The sequence below is a fragment of the Netta rufina genome, assembly GCF_964035555.1.
Source record: "Netta rufina genome assembly, chromosome: 5".
Classification (NCBI taxonomy): domain Eukaryota; kingdom Metazoa; phylum Chordata; class Aves; order Anseriformes; family Anatidae; genus Netta; species Netta rufina.
The window spans coordinates 1528991-1555670 of record NC_140128.1 but is presented as its reverse complement, the minus strand read 5'-3'; the positions used below and the strand labels follow the sequence as shown (position 1 = coordinate 1555670).

At 39.2% G+C, this 26680-nt stretch overlaps 1 protein-coding gene across 3 annotated transcripts in view; it reads right to left on the bottom strand.

Annotated features, from left to right (window-relative positions):
* The window catches only part of GALNT18 (polypeptide N-acetylgalactosaminyltransferase 18), a 218533-nt gene extending 192558 nt beyond the window's left edge, over nucleotides 1–25975 (bottom strand). For all 3 annotated transcript variants that reach the window (XM_084287712.1, XM_084287713.1, XM_084287714.1), the window contains exons 1-2: nucleotides 25746–25975; nucleotides 25340–25605 (exon numbers count right to left, since the gene is read on the bottom strand). In XM_084287712.1, the coding sequence (XP_084143838.1) occupies nucleotides 25340–25574 (235 nt within the window). In that variant the 5' untranslated portion in view covers nucleotides 25575–25605; nucleotides 25746–25975. The remainder of the gene's footprint in view (nucleotides 1–25339; nucleotides 25606–25745) is intronic.
* Nucleotides 25976–26680: the final 705 nt, after the last annotated feature.

Genomic DNA, 26680 nt, shown 5'->3' with positions numbered 1-26680 from the left:
CACTTCCTTCTGTGGTGGTTTTACTGTGTGAGGCAGCTAAACACCACAACTGCTCTCTCACTCCCTCTCCTTAGATGAGGAGAAGTAAAGGAAAGAACAACTCACGGGTTGAGACAAGGATAATTTAATTAAAGGAAGAAAGAAATAATTATTAAGGAAAGATTATTATTAATTAAACAATTTAACTAAAGGGGAAAAAAAGGAAAGGGGAAAAGGGAGGGGGAAAGGGGGAAGAAAAAAAAAAAAAAAAAAAAAGAACAAATAAAGGCTATGTGGAAGTGCAGAGGAAAGAAATTACTCTCTACTTCCCACAAATGAGCAATGCTTGACCACATCCTTGAAGCAGGGACTAAATACACGTAGCTGGTGTTTGGGAGGAGGACCGACATTTTCACAAGAGCCCACCCCTCCCCTCTTCTTCCTTTTTCCACCTTTTATTAATGAGTGTGACATCACATGGTATGGAATATCCCTTTGATTGGTTTAGGTCAGCTGCCCTGGTGATGTTTCTTTTCTTACTTTTTTGCCCACCCCCTAGGAGGGTTAGGGAGAGTCCTGATGCTGTGCCAGCACTGACACAGTCTCAGCAGCAGACACGACACTGGTGTGATACCACTGCTGTTCTAGCTACAAGTGCAGAGCACAGCACTGTGTGGGCTGCTGCAAGGAAAGTTAACATCCCAGCCAGACCCAGTACACCTTCCCAAGCCCATTCTACAAAAGGGCTTGAGAGCTGATTTTTCAGTTTGCCAAAATTATAAGATCAAAACAAAACTCATTTTCTTAGAGAATTCATACCTTCTTGCAGGTGACTGCAGGCTGTTTAATCAAGTCAGGGGTCTTGAAATGGCAGGTGCTTTGGGCCAACTCTGCCCAATTGCCTAAGCTAACACAGCAGCAGGGAGGAGAATATTAACATACAGCAAGCAGAAAAAAAGCAAACAAAAGAAATCCTTATGCAATCCTACAGCATTGTTTTTACTTTGTCTATTGGGGTACTCACTACAGTTTTCTCAACTTATACTTGTTTGGGTATTGCTGGAATAAAAATCTCAAGGGTTTACCATCCATGAGTATCTCTGTGCCCTGACAGTTAGCTAGTACGACTTAAAGGAAAGATGAAAGATGAAAGGAGAAAAACTGCAGAAGACATTAATCTAGAGAAAATCCCACTTGACAAGGTCAGTGTATCAGTCATTGTCTGTCTGAGGTGCGAAATTCAATAAAGTCAGAGGATAGCTTTTTGCAAATCTCCTGATGAATCTCTGCAACATCTCATTTCAAGAACGACTTTTATGGTTGGCACAACATAAAACACTTTGTGATAAGAGCTCTTGGAAAGTCTCACACCTGCAACTGCCAGCCTTGAAACAACCAGGGATAGTTTGTTGCCTTAAAACTCTGACAAAATTTGGTGATTTCACGAGATTTTTATTAAAAAGCCCTAACTGTGCAGAACTAATTTCTTGACACAAATTGTTTATTTGTATGACAATGTTCTCAGAACTCAGCATTGTACTTGGGGATATTTTTATTCCTTCATGTGTGGCTACAGACATGAAGAGTTGCTGTTCTTCCTTAATGTCACATCTAAAGAGCGTAGCCTGTTTCTGGACTAAAAGTGCCAAAAGCCCAATACAATACCTTTCCCCGAGACCCAGAGCTCAAAACAAGCATGCATTTCTTCAGCCCCACCAAACCAAGAAATTTAGCAATACCTCCTTATCAAAAGCAGAGTTTAAACAACATAGATATCCCTATCCATCAAGATCCCTAACACAGTATCTCACTGTATCTTTTGGGAACAGGCAGCCCAAAAGAAATATTTAAAAAAAAAAAAAAAAAAAAGTCCGGTGGCCTACAGTTAGTGCACAGACATATTTTTCTCCCCCTCTCATTTCCAACTAGCAAGGCAGGAAAACTCAATTGGGGAACACATTTAAAAGGCTTAAATTTAATAATCTGACCTAATCAACAAATTTTTTGAAATTAAATGAAGCCATGATGTCACAGAACCATCTGTCCCTGAAAAACAGACAGAGTACTTGTTCTCTATGGGACTGCTTACAAGTTTCTTGGATGCCCTTAATTTCACACCAGCAAACAATCACATACATGATGATTTTGTTCTCCAGTTAATGCTTTTAATGCTGTTTCAAGCTCCTAACACATTCAACTAATTCTGTACTGAAGAATTCCTGAAGAAAAAAATACTTCAAGGGCTACATGGTCAAAAGCTTTCAGACTAAAATTCTGGCAACCTAAGGAAAACCACCTGTGTTGCACCCACATACAATAAGCTCACAGAAGAACCTTAAGTTTAGTTTCAATCAATTCATTCTATGTCATCCATAAATTGAATGTTCTTTTTAAATAGTAAATTAATCTTATGACAAGAAATAATTGTTTTATGAGTTAAATACCCCTATTCTTTTACCCACCAGTTTACACATCCCTAATTACTATCTTGTATAACAACAAGCAGTGGCTGGTTAACTGTTTGTATATGATCACAGTTCTGTGGATGGGACCAGCCAGCTTTCATTTGCCTAAATGTCTCTATCTATCCACTTAACTTGAAGACACATGATGTGCAAGAAACTTGTTTCTGTATTTTGCTTTCTTTTTTTCCCCCCCCTTGAATCTTCCCAATTTTATGTGGAGACATTCTGGAATTAAATAAATGTATGAAATTAATCTGACACAGGAAAAAAAAAAAAAAAAGGATCTTCAGGGAAATAATAAAAAAAAAGAAATATAAGTATTTAATAAAAAGGCACTGAGGTGAGACTTTCCTGACCTTCAGACTTTCATTTCATAAACATAACAAATATTGTAATCTGACATTGCCAAGCAGGTAACAAGTTGTGACAACCAACTGGCAACTATGCATAACATTATGCTATTCTAAGCACAGGCCTATTCACATTCATCTTACCATTACCAGTACAGTCCATTAGACTGTTCTATTTTAAGATTAAAAATTATATTTATATATATATATATATATATATATATATATATACACACACACCCCTACAGAACTTCATTAAATCCAGGTTTTCTAAATTGCAAGGTAACACTGTTGTTCTTATAACTACTGTCCTCAGACCACATTGATTTTAAGCGACTGTTTATAACCCAACAAAGAGAAGCCCAACCTAGCAGGGTGGACTGCTGGTGCAGCACAGGGCAAGGCTGGATCCCCAATGGCAGGGCCAGTCCCTGTTTGGAAAGCTTCCCCCAGAGTAGCCTGGTCAGTCCAGGTGTACAGCAACACAGCAGTCACTCTCCTTCTGGCATTGCCCTGCATGCTGCGAGCACAGCCTGAATTCTCTGGGAGCAGGTACCGACTGTGTGAGTTTTGCATTTCTCCAAGAATGAGGCCTGACCCAGTTACAGCTTCAATTTACCACCACTGAGATTACTGTAATATAAAATCCTGATAATTAAAAAGGCGGATGGATTTACACCCAGCATAACATATTCTTCACTATGTAGACTAAAATTTATTTTTCACTTGATCTCAAGACAGCTGGAGGCTATTTAAAGAACGTTTATATATGTTAATTACAGCATATCAGCTGCTTCTACTTCATCTTTGTTCTGTGGGTTTTTTCCTCCTTAAAAACAATATGCACATTAAAATGCTAGCATATGGTACTGGGTTGAAGAACAGCTGCCCTCTTAATCCCCAGTGGTTAAGAGCGAACACACACAATACCCAAAACAACCTTAAGAGAGGTCAGTTCATACTTCAAGATTTTTGTCCCATTTTGGACATTTGGATAAAACGTTTAAAAAAATAATCAAATAATCCCATGATCTTTACATTACAAACTCCTTAGTAGCAGCACTTAAATGCTTTCTTTTTCCTTCCATTTTTATTTTTTTTCCTACTTAATAGAATGGACAAACCATTTTGTGTTTGTGAAAGGCACCAGAGCAGTAGCCCTAGAAACTCAAGTCCAATTAAGCTGTTTTCAGAGCAACTTCCTTTTTATCCTGCCATTATGTAAACAGATGATGGCAACCACCCAAACTGCATTAAGGGTACCCATAACAGCCAAAATCTGCTTCCCGTTGAAGTCGAGGGTCCTGATTCCTCATGCTTTTCATTTTTGCTTTTCCCACAGTATCAGAGAAGGAACAACATGATAACTCATGCACCCAACTCGTCCTTGCAGAAGTGATCTTTAGCCTTGGTAAGGGAAGTGCTTCAAGCCCTATGCTACAAGCCAGAAGCTCCCACTGTGACACTGCAGCAGGACACACTGCCCCTGTCCCTGCTATACCACAGACAAAAGATTTCCCAGTTTTCATAGCTTCCAAAGTCACAGAACAAAACACAACAAATCCTTCCTGTCCATTACTAGTTCTTTATAGCTTTTTTTTTTTCATTTTTCTTTGCTTTTTTAAAATAAGCTGTAAGCTCACAGTAAGCTTGTAACACAATAATGCTGAGTTGACCCTGAGACTACCACAATACATTTGTTAACTCCCTTTTCCATCTCTCTTCTTGCATTAAGTCGGGAGCTGTCAAGCTGTTGCTGTTTTACCTGGAAGCTCCTTAGGTTTCAAGTGATAATACTCACCATAAAGCTGTACGCACCTAATTATACACAAATCACATGCCGAAAAGCACAAGAGCTTTAGGATTCAAAAAGAGGAAGAGGAAAAAATTGTGCCACATGCATGATGCATTGTTTCTGTGATGCTGCACTGAAATTGCACAAAATAAATGAACTCAATTTACTATTCCAGTACCCAGCAGAACCAGCAGCCCGTATAAAAAGCTAGAACCAAAGTATCTGCTTCCTAGTACTCATAATGACTTACTGCTCAAAATTCCCAAATGGCAACAGAAATCACTTGCTGTAGTTCTTCTATTATATCAATTAACACATCCAAACTGCATAGAAACATTTTGTTTGCTTACTAGCCTCCTGGTTTGTATTACGCATTATGTGCTGGCCTAGAGTCTGCAGCATTATGACAACTGCACATACCGCATCACAAGTCTAATGTTTAAGAGGGATTTATTTAATCAGCCTTAGTGTTCCAAGTAAAAAGCTCATTAAGATGTAGACAATTGGTGGATTATTATAGATGCAACTACAATACAGAGCCGTTATGTACATGCATTTACACACAAGTTTTGTAGAAGCAACAATTAGTCAGGGCAGGTGTTTAATAATCAAAAGAAATTTTCTTACAATTTCCAGAAATTTTTAATGACTTTTCCCACATCACAGGGAATATATAAACAATAAAAGTTTTCTCAGAACATAGCACAGTACGGCTTCAACAGTAGACTGTACTTCTTCTTGCAAGGAAGACACTTGTTCTCTCTCATACTTTCATGTCTACAACTAACAATAATAATCATGCTAAAACACTGACACAAACATCTTGGGACTGTATATATTTCAACAACACAGCTTACGTATTGTTGTTCTACCTCACCTAAAAAGTCTGTAACAACTAAAACCCAGGATATAAACCTAAGTGAAGCTTGGGGGTAGACCCCTTTGATTTGGAAGTAATTCTGGTGTCAATCTGCAAAACAAAGAGCTGAAACCCTTGTTCATAAGTTGAGGCGTGCAGTAAAGCCAGCTGAAACGTCAGCAGCTTGAATCATTCCACTAGGAGGAAAACGTTCAAGAAACTGAGGCCAGTAACATAAGCGTAATAGAATTAAGATATTAACAGAATAAATGGCAACCCAGCTCCCCTCTAAGTTATACTGCAGTCTGAGTAAATGCAATCTTAATCAGATAAAGAAATAAGGGTCAGTATTTTGGGGATTTCTGAGGTGAAGAGGGAGAGTGGGAGAAAGGAAAGAGTTTTGCTTTTAAACCTGCATTAGGAAATTGGCAATTCTTGCAGAGAGAGATATTAATAATTAAACAGAGCTTGTGGGTTGAAAAAACAAATCAATAATATACATTAAGATTGGGCATTCCTTAAAAAAAAACGCAAATGCAGGTTATGTATTCATACACAAGAATTTCTATTTACACCCCTAATATCTGTCATTACTATATCAAATTAATCATAACCTTGACTCTTTTCAGACTATAATTCCTTACAGTGTTATAAGCCTGAATTCATTTATAAAACATTATTAGTTGCCTCCAGTAATTTCCTTTAGTGTTTCTCTAGTCAAAGATTTAAGGGCTTTTTTTATTTTGGTGTAAAGCATGTAAAGCTTTTAATGAAAATGAAATTTTAAAAGAAAAACAATTGCCTTCTGTCACAAAGTTGCTAGGAAATTCTTAGTAAGTCATGAATTAAAGTGGACTCTACTATGTTAAGTATCAGCTTGTCTGAAAAACAGGAATTCTTGCTCACATAGAGTACCACTACAATTCCTAAAACCTCTGTTCACTTTACAGTGATTCTTTGCACTTCATTTGAGGAAGGTATCCTGGTAAGATATAAAACTTCTGCTATAGCACTAAATTAAACTACAGAAAATCCTAGAAAATATATGCTTTAGAAAGCAACCATACCATAGTCAGCAAATGGAGTAAGATTTTTAAGAATCTTCAGTCATTGCCAAAACAATTCACAACTCTACAAAAGTTTTCTGGCTGAACTTTTGCTTACATAATGCAAAGCAGCAGAGTTGACAACACCAGAAACTGATGGCCTACCAGAGTTTCCCATGCTATGTCAGATTTCCTTTCTAATTCCCTATAAATCTGCTCTCAAAAACAAGTGCAACAGCTTTCTGGCAAATCTGGCATATTTCTTAGTTATTATTTTAAAAGGATAAGGATTGTCTAATGCAAAGACAAGAAATGTAACCTCATCCAAGCTAATAGCAAAACAGAAAAACAGTAGGACCGCAGTCTCAATGACCAGTCCCAGTGTCTATTTACCAAACTGTCATGAGCTCCTTCAGCATTTTACCAGAGCAGTTAGCCTACAATTTGACCCTAAAAAAGAGGCGACAAATATGTTCTCTGACAAAGAAGACTCCTAACAAAAATAAGGAAATTACATGATGAAAGTAAAAATAATTAAAAAAAAAAAAAAAAAAAAGCACTCATTAAAGATACAACAACACTTATCTCCTTGCTGTAAACATTCCTTTAGCAATTCCCTTCACTGCAAAGGGCTCCAAAACAGTGTCAATTTTCTGTGCTTTGTCTCATAAAAATATTCATACACAGGCTGATTACAATGTATCTCAAACACAATTTGCCACGTAAATATAATGATTGATTGGATTTGACAAGCCTCTTCCTAGAACAGTAAGCACTGAAGCTTTTGTTTAGGGACATTAATCAGCTCAGGAAGCCAAATGTGTCACCTGTGCCAGAATGAAAGAAAAATCATCCCCACCTGCTGATAGAACAAATACCAGTAATACCAAAAGGGAGAACCATTAATTGAGAGATTTAATCCAGATCCCAGATATTCAGAGTGGCAGACTTTCACCAGACACTCATCTTTCCTGTAACTGATCACTCTATTAGTAATAATGATCCTGCCCGAATGGCTGTGAAAATCCAAAACATCCAAACGGAAACCTGGAATGGCTTTCTGTAAACTAAGAACTGCAAATCCAGATAAAACTTATAATTTCCCTCCAGTCTGGTCCAGGAACCTTGCGTTTGCACCTTAACATACCAAGTGAAGAAAGCGTAGACAGCACTGAAAACATCTGTATGTCCTATAAAGCTGGACTTAATTTAAGAATAATTAAGAAACATAGGTATCAGGGAATAACATATTAAACTCCTTAACTGCATCTTGGCCATCAGCAAGCTTTATTCACTTTCTTAACTACCACTGGGCAGAGGAAGGTAAGAACATTACTGAATACCTGTTCTCAACTTCAAGTTCCTATAGAATGGCAAATGATTATGCAAAAATCAACTGGTAAATTTAAGTGGTAAACTAATGCTCTGAAGCAAGCCAAAATGCTGTCCTCAGCTGAAAAAGGCTTATCTATTATGGGAAGGTAATGATACATCCTAAGCAAACATGAAAGTCACTCAGGTAGTGAAAAAAATTAATCTCCATTAGCTTAAATACTGAAACTTTAATCTGTCATATATATCTGGGACCACAACATGATGCTTTACAAGCAACAACTGAAAGAATTACATGTGATAGTAGCTGTTCTTCCTTCTAAAGTAATACATCTGAACATTCCCACAGCTACACAGATGTTTTCTAAAATACCCTGCAGATCACTGCCTGACCTATCTGAAGATTTTTTCCAAACTAGTTCTTCGAATGTTTCACATCTGCCAGATGTACACATACATTTTTACGTGGTTATTACATTTATACGTACACATAAATATCCATGAGGGCTTCACAACAGTTTCTTCATAGGATGATTGTTTTCAACATCCTCACTTCTATTTAGGAAACCCACCTCCCTCCAGACTGTACACTTGTATACCATACATGGACTAAAGAACTCTCACCTGATTATCAAATCCCTGTGAGATTCTGCAGCAATGGGTATCTCACAGCCTAAAGCCAGCATGGTGACACAGAGGACCAAGAAATTTGAAGGAAATCAGTTCATGGGGCAATGTATGTTTTCACATTTCCAAGCTTACAATAATTAAGCCCAATACTTTAAGCACACCCCCGTTCCCTGACTGACCTTCCCAAGCTCTGCAAATACGCACTTGCAGCCTGGCAATTTCCCATCTAGATTTCACTTTTTACATTCTTACCCTTGTGAATGGCGCAGCAGGCTCCTGAAACAAAGACTGACGTGAAAAGCCAGCTTAACATTTTGCTTTCCTCACTCCCAGAGATGCTTGAATTCAACCACCACTGTGCTTCTGAATCAGCACGTTCAAAAGACCAAAGGATCTTAGATCTTCATTGTCACAGGAAATCCTGAAACTGAGGTAAATGGATGCCCAGCTCAGAAGACACTCTGCACAATATATGAAGATAGCAAATATACCTTCTGTCTCATTCATTACTGCTGCTAATTTTGCTGTGTCTCAGTTTTTCAGCCACCTGCAATCAGAATTCAGTTTAGCTGATAAAAAGCAAACGTGCTGCAGTACAAACCAGGAAGTTGGAGTCTTAGTAGAAGAGTGAATAGTTCCTTTTCTGCATAGGAGTTATTTTCAAGAAGCTTAGAAAGGACATCAGGACACAATTATATCAGGTTACTGAGCAGAAGAATTGACAATGCCAGTTTTCCTGTGGACTTGCCTCTGTGCCTGTGAGCTCCTTTGAAGATTTCCCAACGTCTAGGAAATGACTGGGGGCACATTCTGATGGTTAGTATTAATAAATGCAACTCTTCAACTGGCACAAGGAGAGAATTTAATAGCCTCCATCATCTGTGGGGAAAACCATATGGATATAATTGTTTCTAAGATTTTTAACTTCTGATACCCAGCAACTTGTCTGTTAGGTTCCAAAATTACTAGAAAGGTAGACTGCTAAACGGAACAGTTTTCTTATTAATTCAGATTCAGAAGTAAAAGATGAAAACTTGATTACTAAACCAATCAGGTAATTGTTTTTTCCTTTTAATGTCAATACTCCTAGTAATGATTTGAAGCCATTATATCATAACCAAATTTTATTGTGTGGATTCCTCATAGTTTGCCTTTTACCTATAGTTCGCTTAATAGGAAGAGCTACACAGCATGGCAGTATAGTATAATTACAACTTTCAAATTTGAGATTAAAAGATTGTATCTAAAGTCTGGTAAATCTAGCTTATCTGAGCTTAGTGAAATGCAAAAAAGCAAAAAACCAGTCATCGTGCCTTTCATTGGGACAAAGGAATTTTAGTTTATCTTTCATTTTTGGAGCTGCTAATGTGCTAATGCAGGTTCTAACAAAAATACAAATTGACATGAGCTGTCCTGAAAACAGATATCCCCCGGAGTCATGTGAAAAGTTGTGTGGCCAAAGCAGCATGCTCAGGTCTCGATTTTCCCAAATGTAAATATTGGGATTGGTAGTTTCATTCGACCACTTAAGAAGAGTATAAGATTTCCACTTGCGAAGTCTGAACAGCATAACAAGTAATTGTAAATGTGCAGTTTTCCTCCAGCAGGCACTTCTGCTCCCAGTTACCTGCGTTGTCTGACCACTGAGAGTTCCAAACACACTGCATAAAAAGGACAGATTGTGCCAACAACATTGAAGCTATGCCAGAGTTGTCTGCTTACATCAAGGGGGCTAATTCCTGTCACACTGCTTTCTCTGTTCTCTGGTGTTAACCAGGAATGATTCAAGCACTGTATTTATACAGGTGTGCAGTTCAGTGAGAAGAAACTCCCTGCTAGAAGGAGCTTTGGTTTACCTTCCTAAGAGGCAACAGAAACTCGTGGTTTATCACGTTTAAATTTGAATCTCAAGAAAATTATACAGCAACATACACTTCACATATTGAAGAAGTACAACTTCATAAAATTGCCCTTTTTTCTTTTTTCCTTTTTTTTTGTTGTTGTTTTGTTTTTGTTTTTAATTTAAAGACATGATCACTTATTCCAGTGAAGCAAGCAGGATTTCTCAAGTTTAAAATAAACTCAGTGAAAAGGGTACGTTTTCCACCTTGTGTTGAATTGGCCCTTGTAGGTAAACTGCTTGAATAAGCTCTGCTTGTTGGATGATAATTGAATGAGCTTGGGGAATTTTACCAGTTCCAGGTGCCTGAGAGTTAGGAGAAAATAACATCTGTTCTCATCAAACAGCAGAAAAGCGAATTACAAGTCACTCTTAATAAATCTGGAGCATGAACATTAAATAAAGAGTAAAAGAGATACACTAAAAATATATTTTTTAAGTAAAAATATATTATTTTATTAACATAATTTAGGAAAGATATGCTCCTACATCTTACTTTATCTTTTTTTTTTTTTTGTACCATACTTGCTCTGTCATAGCTTGCCATTGTGGCTAAAATTCTTACATTCTCTGCACCATGTTCCTTGTCAAAACACCTGGACAATTATGCAGCTACACACTGACACATGCAAGAACAGCCTGGCTAGCTAGATGCCTAAGCACAAGTTTTAAAAATAGACACAAGATAGACGCAGAGCGCACTTCTAAGTATTTGCCGTTGCCTGTAATTTGACACAGTATTTTATATAACCCATGTAATAATTACATTATCTTTTATACTTGAGGATACTTTGATTCTTTCATCCCATCCTCTTCTTTGTGCTTCAGACCCAGTTGCTTACATGGTGATAAGAGAAAAGTAACTCCATACACATGAGACAAGCAAGACTTGCTCTTCTTGAACCAACCTAGCCCCTGGATACGCAGGGCAGAATTCTGGGACACCAGAAGAAAAGGACAGGGGAAATTAATAGACTATTAAAAAAAAAAAAAAAAAAAAAAAAAAGGTTCTGCACAGATCATCCCTCCCACCTTCAAAGCTCACAATACCTCAGATGAATGAATTACTGCATTACTGTGGCATGGCAGTGATAGCTATTTATGTAAGCCCAGCAGAGGAAAGAATTTAGAGCGAGAACTTCAAGTATATTCACACTAAGAACTCAGTCCAGGGACCCTCTGTTATGTGGAAATAATGTAATACACAAACACACACACAAAAAAAACAAAACAAACAAAAAAAAATAATCTTTAACAACAGCTGAAGGTTTTTAATATATGGAAAAATATTTTAAAAGAACAGTCCCTACTAGGATTTGCAAGTTTTTACTTTCGTATGAAGACTTCATATCTTTTTAGTATCAAAAAGGCTGTAAACACACAGTACCCGTGTAGACAGCTTTACAGTTTAAAGTTTATCTTAACTGGAGAGTCAAAACCTTAACTCAATTGCTGAAGATGCAGATATTTAGACTTGTCTTCCACTGAATCTGTGGAAACACGAGGTATAGATATAGAGTAAGGCTGCCTTCCTGTACCTTCCTCTCCCAAGACTGTTAGACAACCTTCTGGAAGCTTGCATGGCATTCCTACCTGGCAAATCCACCCACAAAAGCTAGTTTAAATGCACAAGCTCTTTGTCTTAACCTAGCATGCTTCCTATTTTTGTCCCACACCTGCAACATGCTGACAGTTGCTATTCATATTTCCTAGCTTCAGCACAGCCTATCACAGCCTAAAAGCTGTCCAACACAAAGATAATAACAGTGTAATGAAAAAAATTACACTCAGTTGAGATCATGCCACTTTTATATTTACCACCTCATTATATAAATCAGTAACACCAGAGGTGTTACCTAACTTATGCTTTAGTCCACAGAGCTACTGACTGTCATCAGTATTTCACCACTGGTTGCCATGCAAAGAATATTTTGGGCTAAATGGCTGATTATCCATCAATTCCTGTACAGGTGCTAGATACACAGCCACATGTGACAGAGTTTGTAATGAAACTTTCACACTACACTGGCTGACCCTGCATGCTTTTTTGCAGAGGTCAATGTCTCTTTCTCCATGTTACTAAGAGTTACCAGTACTTGTCCAGGTACTGCAAATTTTTGCAAGACTGTAGCAGAAGCTTTTATTTCCCTCCTCATTTCAGAAGACAAACAGAAATATTCTTTGAAATATATTTAGACTAAACTGTTGTTTGTTTTTTTTTTTAAATGTTAATTTTCAGGAATGTTGCCAATCTGTTTTTAGCAGATGGTTTGTAATTTAATAACTCTAGGCAAGGCAGAAAAGCTTTAATCAATAGAATCAAAAGAAATGTGGAGAAATTACATGCAATTTAAAAAAATAAAAATCAAAGGCATTTCCTACATATTGTCAAGCAGACAAAAACATATTGACATGTTGTTACTGCAAGCAGCCAAGGAATTGTTTCACACATTACAACTACCTTAAATTCCTTTTATGTGTTTTCAAGTCTCCAGACTTCCTCATAACAAGGAGTTTTCCTGTTTCATAAATTTAAAAATTCTCCACCACTAGCTTATTTCTTAATTATGAGAATAGAATCTAGGGCTGAAGGATTAAAAATTTACTCTCAAGAGTTACAATTTGCAACACAGAAAGCTCTACCTTTGCTTCCTTCTTGAAATAAGAAATCAATGTCATGGCTCCCCACTCAGTCCATGACCCAGTATTCTACATGCTTCTACAGCAGTCAATCATCCTGAAACAGGTCTCCACTAATAAGTAGTGAAACGTGCAGGGTTCACTCTATCCATCAGCTAATTTCTCAGTTACTGCAGAGAGCATTAACAACTGAAAACCCAACTCTAACACACTTCAGGCAATACCTGTCATTTGCATTCACAGACTAGAGGAATCTGTTCATATTGCCACCATACTGAGATATTATGCAAACATGCTGCCACTTGGCCTAATCAAGTTCTTGCTTCAGTGCCTCTATTATCATCCACGTCAGCCCAAATCAGGCAATGGTGAAGATACTTCCTATCCTTAAGACAGGGTATACGGATCATCAGTATAGCAATTACAAATGCCTCCACTCCCCACATATTTATATAGAGAGATATTATATATAGAATATAGCACATACATTAAATATTTGTATATACACCTCCACATTCTCTTGCATAATTTTTTTTCTCAAATGAAATTAAGGGGAATAGAATGAACACTATAAAGGTGCTTTTTATAACTACTTTCATGTAAGAAAAAAGCTGTGCTGATAAACTCATTTATGTTGATAGATTTCTCTTTATATGAAATATAACAATAAATCAGTGAAATGGAAATGCCTCTATACCAAAAGCATGTTACACAGCCTGCATTTATGGAAAAGAAAGCTGCAAGTGGGAATCTATCCAAATGCAAGTCTTCGGTCACCATTTTGCTACTGCTTTTTTCTGGCCTTGGTTCTTTAAGTGCATCAATTCAAAAGTTTTCCTGGCATTCTATGCAGCTTTGTACATCTCTTTGGAACTTCTGTTGTTGTTGGGTTTGGTTGTTTGGTGTATGTTTGTGTTTAATGTTTAATAATTTGAAATTCATTTTAAACTTAAGAGAGCTTTACAACCACAATAAAATATCAGTTAAAGACGAGCTTAAAATCTGTTACATTCCAGTTTAATGATGTCATAACCAGTTATGGCTGACGCTGTAACGTCACAGAGTTCTAACTTTGCAGCCTCTTGAAAGAGGAGGACATCAAAACAACAATACCTGATTGTAACATGGGCACTCTTCAAGAGGGAAATCTTAATGGCGCAGGAACGGTCTGTCCCCACGTGCCCAAAGATGAGCTGGCGGGGAAGAAGACCAGCCTGGCTCAACAGAGAATTGTGGCTTGATCTTAGGAGAAAAAAGAGGGTTTATAATCTTTGGAAAAGTGGGCAGGCCACTAGGGAGGACTATAAGGATGTTGCGAGCCTGTGCAGGGACAAAATTAGAAAGGCCAAAGCTCATCTGGAGCTCAATCTGGCTACTGCCATTAAAAATAACAAAAAAACGTTTTTATAAATACATCAACACAAAAAGGAGGACTAAGGAGAATCTCCATCCTTTACTGGATGCGGGGGGAAACCTAGTTACAAGAGATGAGGAAAAGGTGGAGGTGCTCAATGCCTTCTTCGCCCCAGTCTTTAGCGGCAATACCGGTTGCTCTCTGGACACCCAGTACCCAGAGCTGATGGAAGGGGATGGGGAGAATGATGTGGCCCTCACTTTCAATGAAGAAATGGTTGGTGACCTGCTACGGCACTTGGATGTGCACAAGTCGATGGGGCCGGATGGGATCCACCCAAGGGTACTGAGAGAACTGGCAGAGGAGCTGGCCAAGCTGCTTACCATCATTTATCAGCAGTCCTGGCTATCAGGGGAGGTCTCAGTTGACTGGTGGCTAGCAAACGTGACGCCCATCTACAAGAAGGGCCGGAGGACTGACCCAGGAAACTACAGGCCTGTCAGTTTGACCTCAGTGCCAGGGAAGCTCATGGAGCAGATCCTCCTGAGAGTCATCACGCAGCACTTGCAGGGCAAGCAGGCGATCAGACCCAGTCAGCATGGGTTTATGAAAGGCAGGTCCTGCTTGACGAACCTGATCTCCTTCTATGACAAAGTGACGCGCTGGGTGGATGAGGGAAAGGCTGTGGATGTGGTCTACCTTGACTTCAGCAAGGCTTTTGACACCGTCTCCCACAGCATTCTCCTCAAGAAACTGGCTGCTCTTGGCTTGGACTGGCGCACGCTTTGTTGGGTTAGAAACTGGCTGGATAGCCGGGCCCAAAGAGTCATGGTGAATGGAGTCAAGTCCAGTTGGAGGCCAGTCACTAGTGGCATTCTCCAGGGCTCGGTGCTGGGGCCGGTCCTCTTTAGTATCTTCATCGATGATCTGGACGAGGGCATCAAGTGCACCCTCAGTAAATTTGCAGATGACAACAAGCTATGCGCGTGTGTCGATCTGCTTGAGGGTAGGAAGGCTCTGCAGGAGGATCTGGATAGGCTGCACCGATGGGCTGAGGTCAACTGCATGAAGTTCAACAAGGCCAAGTGCCGGGTCCTCCACCTGGGGTGCAATAACCCCAAGCAGAGCTACAGGCTGGGAGAGGAATGGTTGGAGAGCTGCCAGGCAGAGAAGGACCTGGGAGTGATGGTGGATAGTCGGCTGAATATGAGCCAGCAGTGTGCTCAGGTGGCCAAGAAGGCCAACAGCATCCTGGCTTGCATAAGAAACAGTGTGACCAGCAGGGCTAGGGAGGTGATCGTCCCCCTGTACTCAGCTCTGGTGAGGCCGCACCTCGAGTACTGTGTTCAGTTTTGGGCCCCTCGCTACAAGAAGGACATCGAGGTGCTTGAGCGAGTCCAGAGAAGGGCGATGAAGCTGGTGAGGGGTCTGGAGAACAAGTCCTACGAGGAGCGGCTGAGGGAGCTGGGCTTGTTCAGCCTGGAGAAGAGGAGGCTCAGGGGTGACCTTATCGCTCTTTATAGGTACCTCAAGGGAGGCTGTAGCGAGGTGGGGGTTGGTCTGTTCTCCCACGTGCCTGGTGACAGGACGAGGGGGAATGGGCTAAAGTTGCACCAGGGGAGTTTTATGTTGGATGTTAGGAAGAACTTCTTTACTGAAAGGGTTGTTAGACATTGGAACAGGCTGCCCAGGGAAGTGGTGGAATCACCATCCCTGGAAGTCTTTAAAAGACGTTCAGATGTAGAGCTTAGGGATATGGTTTAGTGGGGACTGTTAGCGTTAGGTCAGAGGTTGGACTCGATGATCTTGAGGTCTCTTCCAACCTAGAAATTCTGTGATTCTGAGATGAATAGGGATACAATTTTCATGTAAATATTGGTATCTTACTTCTGAATTTCTGAACATATGCAATCTGAATATTTCTTCTTTCATTACAGAAAATACACATGCTTAAGATTAAATAGTCTGTTTTAAAATACGAGCATAAATTAGATCTAATGGATTTAAGACTTGTATTTCTGAATACTATATTTCAGATTAATTAATGCAAGAAAATATTTATAATAATCTCCTAAATGCTAAACTGGTTTTGAAAGCAACAAGAAAGCAAAAGGCTTTCAGAACTGAACCAGAAATGGTGCATTGTTTCTTCCTACTCCACAGAAACTCAATATGCCTTGCTTCATCTGCTTCAATAACACTAGTGGAAACTATAGAGTTTCCACTTAATAACTGTAGTTCCACATTAACTAAAACGGCATAAAACATTCACAGACTCTTTCACAGCCTTTAGCTTTTTCTCTACTTCTCTCCTCCAGGACCCTCCTCATCGTTACACATGAAGTAAACTCATCTTCTAGTAAGAAATACCACAGAAGTTACAGCATAATACTCCCCCACCCTTCATTTAAGCTGCTTAAAATATTCTCGTTAGCACAAGTAGAAGAGTTATTGCTGTTATTGTAATCACGTGTTGTGTGATCATGCGATATACAGCTGCTAAATTGCAAATACCTCAGAGAAAAACAAACAGAAAAAAGTGATTTTAAAAATTATGCTGTGCACTGTTTCGCAAGTCCTATTTATTCTGTGCACACAGAAATCCTGTAAGGCGTTTTCTCTAACAATAACCTTATTGCAATGATAATCCTGTAATGGATAGGTACAGATTTACTGGGTCTGCTGTGCTAGAAAAGTTTATCTGTCAGTTTTTCTTTTACCTACAGCATGCCAAAGTTTCTTGCAGAGCCTGTGGCAAGTCATGACTTGATACAGAAAGAAAAGCTTCAAAGGAACGTGAATCCACCATGAAAGTGGGGACTGATAATTCACTGCATTAGTTGGATGATTCATGAAACAGATCTGTATGTAGATCCAGATTTCAGACAGGCAAGTAACAGATATGTTTTCCCAGACTAAAATAAAAAAAAAATAAATCTGTATTATCTTCCTAAAGTGAAGGCTAGAATTGCCATTTATCTACAAATATGATGTGTATTATCTATGAAAAAATAGAAATGCTATCTCTTTTTCTTACATTGTCCAGAAAACTGCTTATAGAAATCCTCTTTTCTCAGAGATCACCTGTGACAGTTCTAATAAAACGAAAATCCAAACACTCACATTTTAAATAAGAGTTTTGATTTGGAGGAAATGAGAAAAGAAAAAAAAAACGTAAGATTTCCATCCCCCGTCCCACATTATTTGAGATCTCAAATTTCCAAAAGATCCAAGCAGAAAATTATGCAATTATGTGGTATTTTAGATGTGCTAATTATAACTTGCATGTTGAGAGAGGCATTTACCTCATACTTCAGAGATCATGTCAGTCTCAATATCAATCAGGCCCAGACCTATGGTGGGAGAGCAGATGTGGCTACCACCCAGTACTGCCATGGTTGCCTTCAGCAGGATTTGCACGCTCTCTCTAAGCTGTTATTACTGGGACAAGAGAAGACCTTTTTTCCAATTCATCCAAGCAACTCTGTTGGTAGCAGGTTTGACTGTCTGCTAATGTGTATAAATTTGGCCATACTAGTTCCTATGGCCATCTCCTCTGCCCACCTTCCGTTGACCTTTCCATAGAGACTAGGATCTCTTCAAGGCTACTGTTCCACTACATATTTGTGCACAGTGAAGACTGCAAGACAACTGCGATTTCAGCTATCTGCCACGGTGCTATTGTGATAGAAATAATATATTAAAATTTCATGTAATGTCAATAGAGAAAATAGTAAGAATCCATTATGGATTTGAAAAAACAAAGTCTCACACTTTAAAGGCTGAGAATTTCAAGATAGCAACTTAGATGTTCCATCTCCGTATTAAGACGGACAGACAGAATGACAGAATATTCTTATTTGCTCATTTTAAAAGCTAAGTAAAGGAACCGCTGGCGAGCTATAATAATTGCAGACAATGTCTTGGCTCCTGAACATCCCTGCCTTTGCTCAAGAAACTTGGGATATCATGTTAAAAAACAGCACCTGGATTACAAAGCACCAGTTAAGCAGAGAAAATTTCTGAAGAAAACAAACAATGCTACTGCACAAAAAACATACGTGCACAGCAGAATTGTATAACTGTAGTCAGAATAGATTTAACAGTAATAGCAGCATGAAGAGAAAACCCTAAGTTTTGTGTACCTGGCAATTTCAATGTTTGTTCAGAGTATCTGTCCATACTGTCCTACCAGAGCCTGTTATTGAGCTACTTCTCATGTCCCCAAAAGAAAAGGATCCCAGAAGTTTCTAAAGAGAGACTCCAGAGGTACCACTAGAATGCTAAGGGCAGCACAGAAAGATTCCTCAACAGGTGACAGCAGTGCTATTGGTCTCTGCCCATAATACGGCTTAGCAAACAAGGCAAGAAGACATGAAGATGATTTTAAATACAAACTGATGAGGAAAATTAAGAGTAAAAATAGTCTGTCAGACAAATGAATTTGTTTCAGAGGAGGCATGACAAGATATGAACTGAGATTTCACTGTTGTATTTGAATGAAATTTCATTTCATTAAACTAGTAGTTTTGCCAGTTGTGGACCAGTAAATTACTTCAGCTATTCTCAGCAATCACACAGTATCTGCTCAGGGCTTGGAGGCAATCCTAAAACATTACAGCCCTCTGTAGTAGGTCCAATCTCCAACCTCTGAGACAAGCATATCTAACAACAATATCTTATGGCTTCATTAAATGAGGGCAGCCGTTAACCAGCTAGAGCTGATTCGTGTCCTGTTACATCCCTTGTCAAACCGTATACATATATTAGCAGCTGACGAACAAGTTCCTGGGCTGTTCTAATGGCAACCAAAGATTTTCCATCATCCTTGGGAAGGTAGCTAAACCATCTTCACAACTGCCACATATACCTTAATATCTGAGCCTAATGTTCACTTTTTTAAATCCCCATAGGTTTTCTTTATGTAGCTTGTCTCTAACGTTCAGATTGCTAGTAGTAACTTATCCCATCATACTGAATCTTATGTATGCTTTCATAGTATAATGCTGATGAAAAGACCTTTCTGTTGAACACAGAACTAAAGTTAACTCCTTTTGTGGTCTGTCACAGGCAAAGGAGCAAGGTTGGGCAGGCAACAACTTAGTCTTTCTGGCCCTAGAGGCAATGAAGAAACTTAGGTCATGCCAGGTTCAGTGATAAACAAGTGGTTTTAGCCTCTAAGTTTACAATATAATAGAAACCCTTATACTTTGCACACATGCACTTACAAGTTCAGATCCTGTATTTCAGGATACAGACGCCGAGACTGTTTCACGAGCATTCCTCTCTTGTAACAGGAAAAAAAAAATAGCCACACAAAAAAATAGTCAGCCACACAAACAATGCACATTGTGATTCTAGAGTTTTGGCCTGTTCCTTAAATGGAAGGAATAAATACCATCAGCACGTAAGAGCCAAATCTCAAAACAGTCTTGAACTCAGTATACAATAACAGTCCTGCATTTGTTTCTGAAGCACAGAGAGCATACCTGGCATATAGATATAGCCATCTTTTCCCGAGCCAGTGAACAAGAATACATGTATCACATCATACGACTGCCTCAACACCAAGCTCCTTTACGTTTTAGGTCCTGATAGAAGTCAATCCTCCTTCCACTCTCCTTGCATGTCCTTGCATGCAATAACAGCTAATTGGCAGATCACAATCAACCCCAGGCCACAGAATGCCCAAGTGGAAAAACAGTTGTTACGCTGGACTGCTAATCCAAGTATTGCCATGAGAGAATGTGATAACGGGGCCAAGTTCATCTCACACACAATACACAATTCCCAACAACTACATGTAGGTCTTGCTTTACATTTCTTTTTATACATGTTCATCTATATATTGGTCATGTAGATAAGATCACTTATTAGTACTAAAAAGGGAGCAACAGCTTAGCAGAAACTCAAAAGAGCTCAATCTGCATCTCAGCACTGCTACAGGCTTCTTGTGTCAACCTGAGCAACATTTTCCGAAGTGATACCTACCCAGCATAAACAAAACACTGAGTCCAGAACCTCAAGCAGAATAGCTATCACCATTTCTGCACAGCCCATAAATCACCTGCTCAAAGACTGTAGCACACAATCCGCTCTTTCCACTGAAGCTGTGTCATTATGCAGAGATAACAAACAGCTACAAAAATAATCTTTTTCATATAGAAAAGACAAAATTGTCCAGCATAGAAATAAGAGAACTCAAGGAGGGCATAAAATTTTCAATTTCCAACCTTGACTCTCAATACATTTTTTAACCTATTGTTGAAGACTTTCATATGAACTACAGAAATTACCTACATTGAAAGAAACAGAATCCAGGTCAATTCCCTTCCCAACTACAAAGCTTTTTCTTGCTCAACATGCACAATCACAAAAAAAAAAAAAAAGTAACTAAGTAACTATCACAACATTCACATGATATAAACCTAATTAATTAATTAATACAGCAATCTAGCTGATATTACCATAAGGAAAAAATAATAATAAACAACTGTAATCAAGAAATGAATTACTCAATCACTACTAATAAAATGCAGCTACTTTATTAAAAGTGAGCTTAGACCTCCTCAGTTTTGGCTACTGTGTCCTAACCATGGCAAAATAAATCCTTGGTGCAAGAATCACCATGAAAGAATATCTTTAATTGCCTTCTAATTATATTAAGAGCACAAAAAAGTTAGCTGCAGTAATACTAATAACAAATTATCAAGTTGCAGTTATATTGATCAACGTAATTAAGTCTTAAGTAGATGGTCCTTCAAATACCTGTACATCCAAGCAAGCCTTGAAAATTTACAACATTTTGAATCAGACTTCTAACTGAAAACACTCTATTAAAATTTTCTTTAGTACAGCCATTCCTAAGCATGGAAGAACATTAAAGTTAAATTCAAATTAATCTGCACTGACATGCAGCAATCTAGAATGACTTGAGAAGTCACAGCCTAAAGAGAAAAAATAATGGGATTAATCCTGCGTGTCTCACATATCCAAGTAGTTCGTTCTTTTGCAATTAGTTACATTGGGACAGTAGGTAGGTCTCCTTGCTTGTTTACATACTTGTGAATACAGCGTCCTCTGTAGTGGAGCAAGAGCTGTGTTCCCAGGGCTACTGTCTGTTGCTGATTTGTTTCTCAGAATAAATACAATGCAGTGAGTTCCAAATATGTCTAACTGCCTTTGTGCTTGAGGGAAATAGTTGTAAAATTCCCCCAGCCTAACAATTCCCAAAAGGAAACTACCACAAGAGTAAGAGGCATGGTGGAGTCTGGCAAATCCAAACAAGTCTGACTGTATAAATTCATGCAGGTAGCCAGGCTGCAAAGGACAGCCATCACAAACAGATGTTTACATACTACATTCTTTCTTCATGTTTGAGATCAATAAATAAATAAAAGGTAGATATCAAGGATAGGATTTACTTATCCAAACTTGTAGATGGCTAAAATAAAGAGTTTGGATCAACATGGTTCCCAAGTTCAAAATACCCAATTTCTGAAAGTAATTAATTCCATCCTAATACCTGTCCAAGACACGGGGAATGAGTCTCACAATGGAGATCTCTCCTTCCCCAGCTGACCACAAAAGGGTGATTAGATATCCAACTATGGGATAGCTAACAGCTGAAGTAAACCCACAGAGCAAATCCTTCTAAGCAGCAGGTTGAGAGATAACACAACAAAATTTCCCAAATAAGTCTACAGAGCGTTTGACATGTCATTTATTTATGCCAACAGATGCTGCAGCATGCAAAGATGAGTGATAAAACTCCTAACACAAAACAGATGTCTTAGTAACCATCTATTGGTCTTAGATAAGAATTCAACTGCACCAGAAATTAACTGTGTGTTTGCAACTTTAACTTGGATCTACTGTACATATTAATAGTATGCAATTAATCAATTCTGTTTAAGTTCCTGTTAGGTGGCAAAAAAAAGTAACTTCATTTCACAGACCAGAATTTTTCAAAATAATGCTAGGATGCAAATATCTTCTGATTAAAACTACAAAGTTGAAAAATATAAAATGGCACTGCGTAATATGACAAATAGCAGAGCGTGTATGTCATAAGGGATCCCTGCTTAACCACAGCATAGCTTTCCAATAAAAATGTTCAGCTTATCGTCTGCAACAGCCTAAAGCTAGGCTGCAGAAAATAAATTGCTACCTTATTGATAGTGTTGTGCCTCTTGTCGTTGTTACAGACTATCTGATCAAGAGCATCCTGCCTGCTCACATGATCTTCCAACCACACACACACAACTTAGGACAATTCTTTAGTGACAGAACCAATGCATGTTGCATTATTCAGATGAATGATGTGTTCTGATCTGTCTGATGCACTCCCGTATTGATTTTAATAAAATGAGTCTTTGGAGTTTTATTTAACCAGTATGTTCCTTCTGAACTTGACAGAACATACTGTTTTCAAATAAAATTAAGAAAAAAATATTTTGAACCTTATGTTGGAAAGACAGACATTTTATTTAATACAATATTTATTAACATTAATTCTTTATAGCATTCTCTCTGGTAATAAAACTCAAGAGTAATAGATGATACATTTGCCACACTCCTTTTTTAGACACAAAAAAGACTGCATTTTGCATAAAGCTATCCATCTGCTCTCTTCCTCATATTCCTTCACAAATGTGCATACACAAATCATCTCAATAACCACCCTGTCTTGTTTGCAAACTTCACAGGAACTGGAAACAAAGTTTCTTTGAGTAGCCTGCTTGCTAGAATAAAACATGACTCCTACTAAACCTATAGGAAAAATAGTTAAGTACTAACTTTGTAGAATAGCAGTATAACAGGTACATAATTGTGCATTCCAACTTTTCTATTCTTGGCCAATACCACTACCAATATTTCCTTTTCCACACTGTTCTTTCTGGAAAGAAGGCATGCATACTTTCATTCTCTCAGAATTTCTTTTACCTCTTTTCAATCTAAGACATTTTCAAGGCAAGAAAAGTGTTTCTAAAAGTTCATACTTCAAAAAGTGATTTTTTTTTTTTTAAATGAAGGCACCTCTTCTTCCTTCTCATTTCCATAGCATTTGATATAATATTGCAAGATAGTAATTTATATGCTAAAGGAATTCTCTGATGGCATCTAATTAAACAATTCAATCAGAAAACAAATTAAAATGAAATATTAGAGTAACCCCATGTGTAAAATGCTGCAGTTAGAGCTTTCTGGTATTCGCAGGGTATCCTGTTGAATGCAATTCTATTACCCTTGCTAATTTCATGCCTGTTCAGCACTGCAGAACATCTGAGTTATTGACACCTTTCTCCAACAAAAAAAGGAGTAGCTCAAGCAAAAACTTTACAGCAAACTACAGATAATTATTATCTAGCCCAGCTATTTGGCAGCTGGTTTATTCAATTTATGGTAATGAAACCCAAACTTATAATTTCTTAAAGCTGACCTTCAAATTGATAAACTTGAAGCTAACCCAAACCCCAGTCAAGTTTGGACTATTCCTTCCAATGTCTTCTGTGAGTTCTGCAACATGACCCAGAAGTCATAACATCTCACAGTACTAAAGCAAGATCTGATTAAAATAACATCTTATTCTGCAATCCCTGCCACAGATATTCCTTGTGAAACTCAGTTACTATCAAGTAATAGTACTATATACTAATAGTACTTATTACCAAACTGCTTGCTTATTTTTGGAATATTCTCTTCAACTTTCATACAAATGTTATTTAAGAAAAATATTTTTTGGTTTGTTTTTTGTATAGTCACAAGTTGTCACAAATTATTTTTATGCTTTAATCCATGCAAATCCATCCCTTTCTCTATGACTGAGAAGAATCACTGCCCAAAGTAACAAGACCATATGGTCACTATTACTTTCCTTGAAAAGAAGACTATCAGAACTTCACACCTACAAAACTGGAGGTATGCTCTAGCCCTATTTGGATGAATTTCCTGTATCTAACTCTTAATAGCATCTTTTGAAAAACTGCTGCTTTCATACATGCTTCCACAGTGCACTCCACTGGCACACAGGAAAAACAAAATATTTTTTCATTTATTTTTCAGTAGTCAGGAAAATCTCAAGGACTGCATGAGAGAAGTTAAAACTTGCAGGAGCTGCTGTAACTCATCCTCCAAAACAAAACGGGGGGGGGAGTATTTTACTCATTTACCCAAGCTGACAAGACTGTCTGACAAATGGAGGTACGTGCAATCTGTACAGTGATGTGTCACATATTAAGAAATGAATTAATACAAGCCACAGAAAAGCAACTGGGCTTTAATAGTGCTGCAAACTTGTGAGCATTGCTAAGCGGGGGAAGCCCAATTCATACAGGATTAACCACCCTGCCCACTCCACCCCTCTTTAGACTGCCAGAAGAGCAGTTGGCCAAAGCTGCCTAGAAGGAGGGGAGCTTTGGTGCACTGGTGATAGGTATGCTTTGCTCTGCCTTTGCAGATTTAGGAGAAACTCGAACTGGGATTTGAACCTTCAGTAGAGGTTATGCGGAAGCAGAAAAAGATGGTTCCTCTAGATCTCTCATTTACCCGCCACCCTCCTTACTATCCAACCCACTTAGCAGACAGAGGGAGTGACTGTATGGCACCATGCAGATGTTGAAAATATAAAGGAAGATGCTAGTTAGGGATCACTCAGCAAAGCAAAGACACCAATGAGAGACTGTCCCAGCTAAAATCCCAAGTGGCTCCCGCCACTACAGCAACACTGAGGGAAAACCTTGAGCACACCCGGACGCACACGCTCTCCACACGGACTAGCAGAGTCAGGCTTACAGGGGGAGGAGAACAAGAATTCCCCTCGCGGCAACCCATTTTGGCAAAAGCAAGCAACAAATACGAAACAATGACGAGAACAAGACACACACAAACACACACACACACACAAGCCAAACGCGGCGAGAGGGGATGGAGGGCGGCACACGGAAAGCTTCGGGTGGGTGAGGGGGAAAGCAAGCGGGGGGAAGGTACCTTGTATGTGCTGCTTGATGACATTTTCCAAATGGTCCAGCCTTTCTATAATCCTTAAAGTGTCCCCTTTGTCTTCCTCTAACTTTTTTTCCGAGATCGGCTCCTGCACTTTCACATAAACACTGGCAATGTAGTTGGTGACCCAGCCCACGTACAGCAGGCAAACGATGTTAGTCATTCCACTCAAAATCACGCAAGTGGACACTAAAGTTTTGGTTTTCCTGGTGCACACCATCCTGAGATCGCTCCATATAGCTCCAAAAATCCTGCGATCCAAAAAAAAACAAAAACCGCGATGAAAATAAATCCTTTCTCCCCCCTCCCCGAAGCGGAGGCCACTCAGAAGTCAGTAAATTTCCATGCAAAAAGTTCTCCGATCCACAGAACAGAAATATTTGTCGCCTACCTAGAAGGAGAGGTGGGGGTGGGGAGGGCTGATCATTAAAATCCTGGATTTTAGCACATGCAAAGAGCTAAAACTTTGCGATAGCGGTGGCGACAGCAGCCCGCAAGGCGCGCCGACCGGCGGGCTGCCCGCGGCTTTTAAGCACCGGGCATCACGGCGGCGAGCAGCCCAGCGGCCGAGCGCTGCAAACTTTGTTCCCTCCGCCGCCGCTTCCCATCGCAGCCAGCCCCAGCTCCACGATCAGCGCCGGGAAGCGGCTCGCCGGAGAGCGGGGCTCGCTCGGCCGCGGATTGACAGCCCCCGCCTCCAATACGGAGCCCGCCCTGGCGCCGAGCTTGCTGCCATCACCGCACGGCCGGCGGGGGCCCAGCGGGGCGGGGTTACGGCGGGGCCCACCTGATCCCGCGTGCAGACGCACACACACGGGCTTGGAAATGCACATAAAGGCAAAATTCCTCTCAATAGGAAACCACGCTGATTTGAGGGATGGTGCACAGTAGAAGAATCTTTTCCATTCCTATTAGATAAAACCTATGGTAGCAAAAAGGTGACCTTATGACTGTTTTTTTTTTTTTTAAACATAGTCTCAAGACAGAAATTTAGCGTGAATGTGACCAGTAACAGGAACAAGGAGGCAGCTGTTAACACACTAAAAACTATTTTAAATACTATCCAGCAAAAGCTAGGAGCAGCAAATGCTTTGTCTCACGCTGTAATTTTACATATGCAGTAAATATGAGTCTCTTCTGCTTCATTAGTCGCACCCCTCAACTGACATCACCCCTGCTTGTGTGTGGAAAGCACAGCAGCTTCCAGGAGTTACTCCTCAGTCTCCTAAGCCTCTCTGAAAACTAGCTGAAATTTCGGGCAAATGGCAAGCATTTCCCCAGTGATACTCTAAAGGAGACCATCATGACAGAACTCCTTTGGAAATT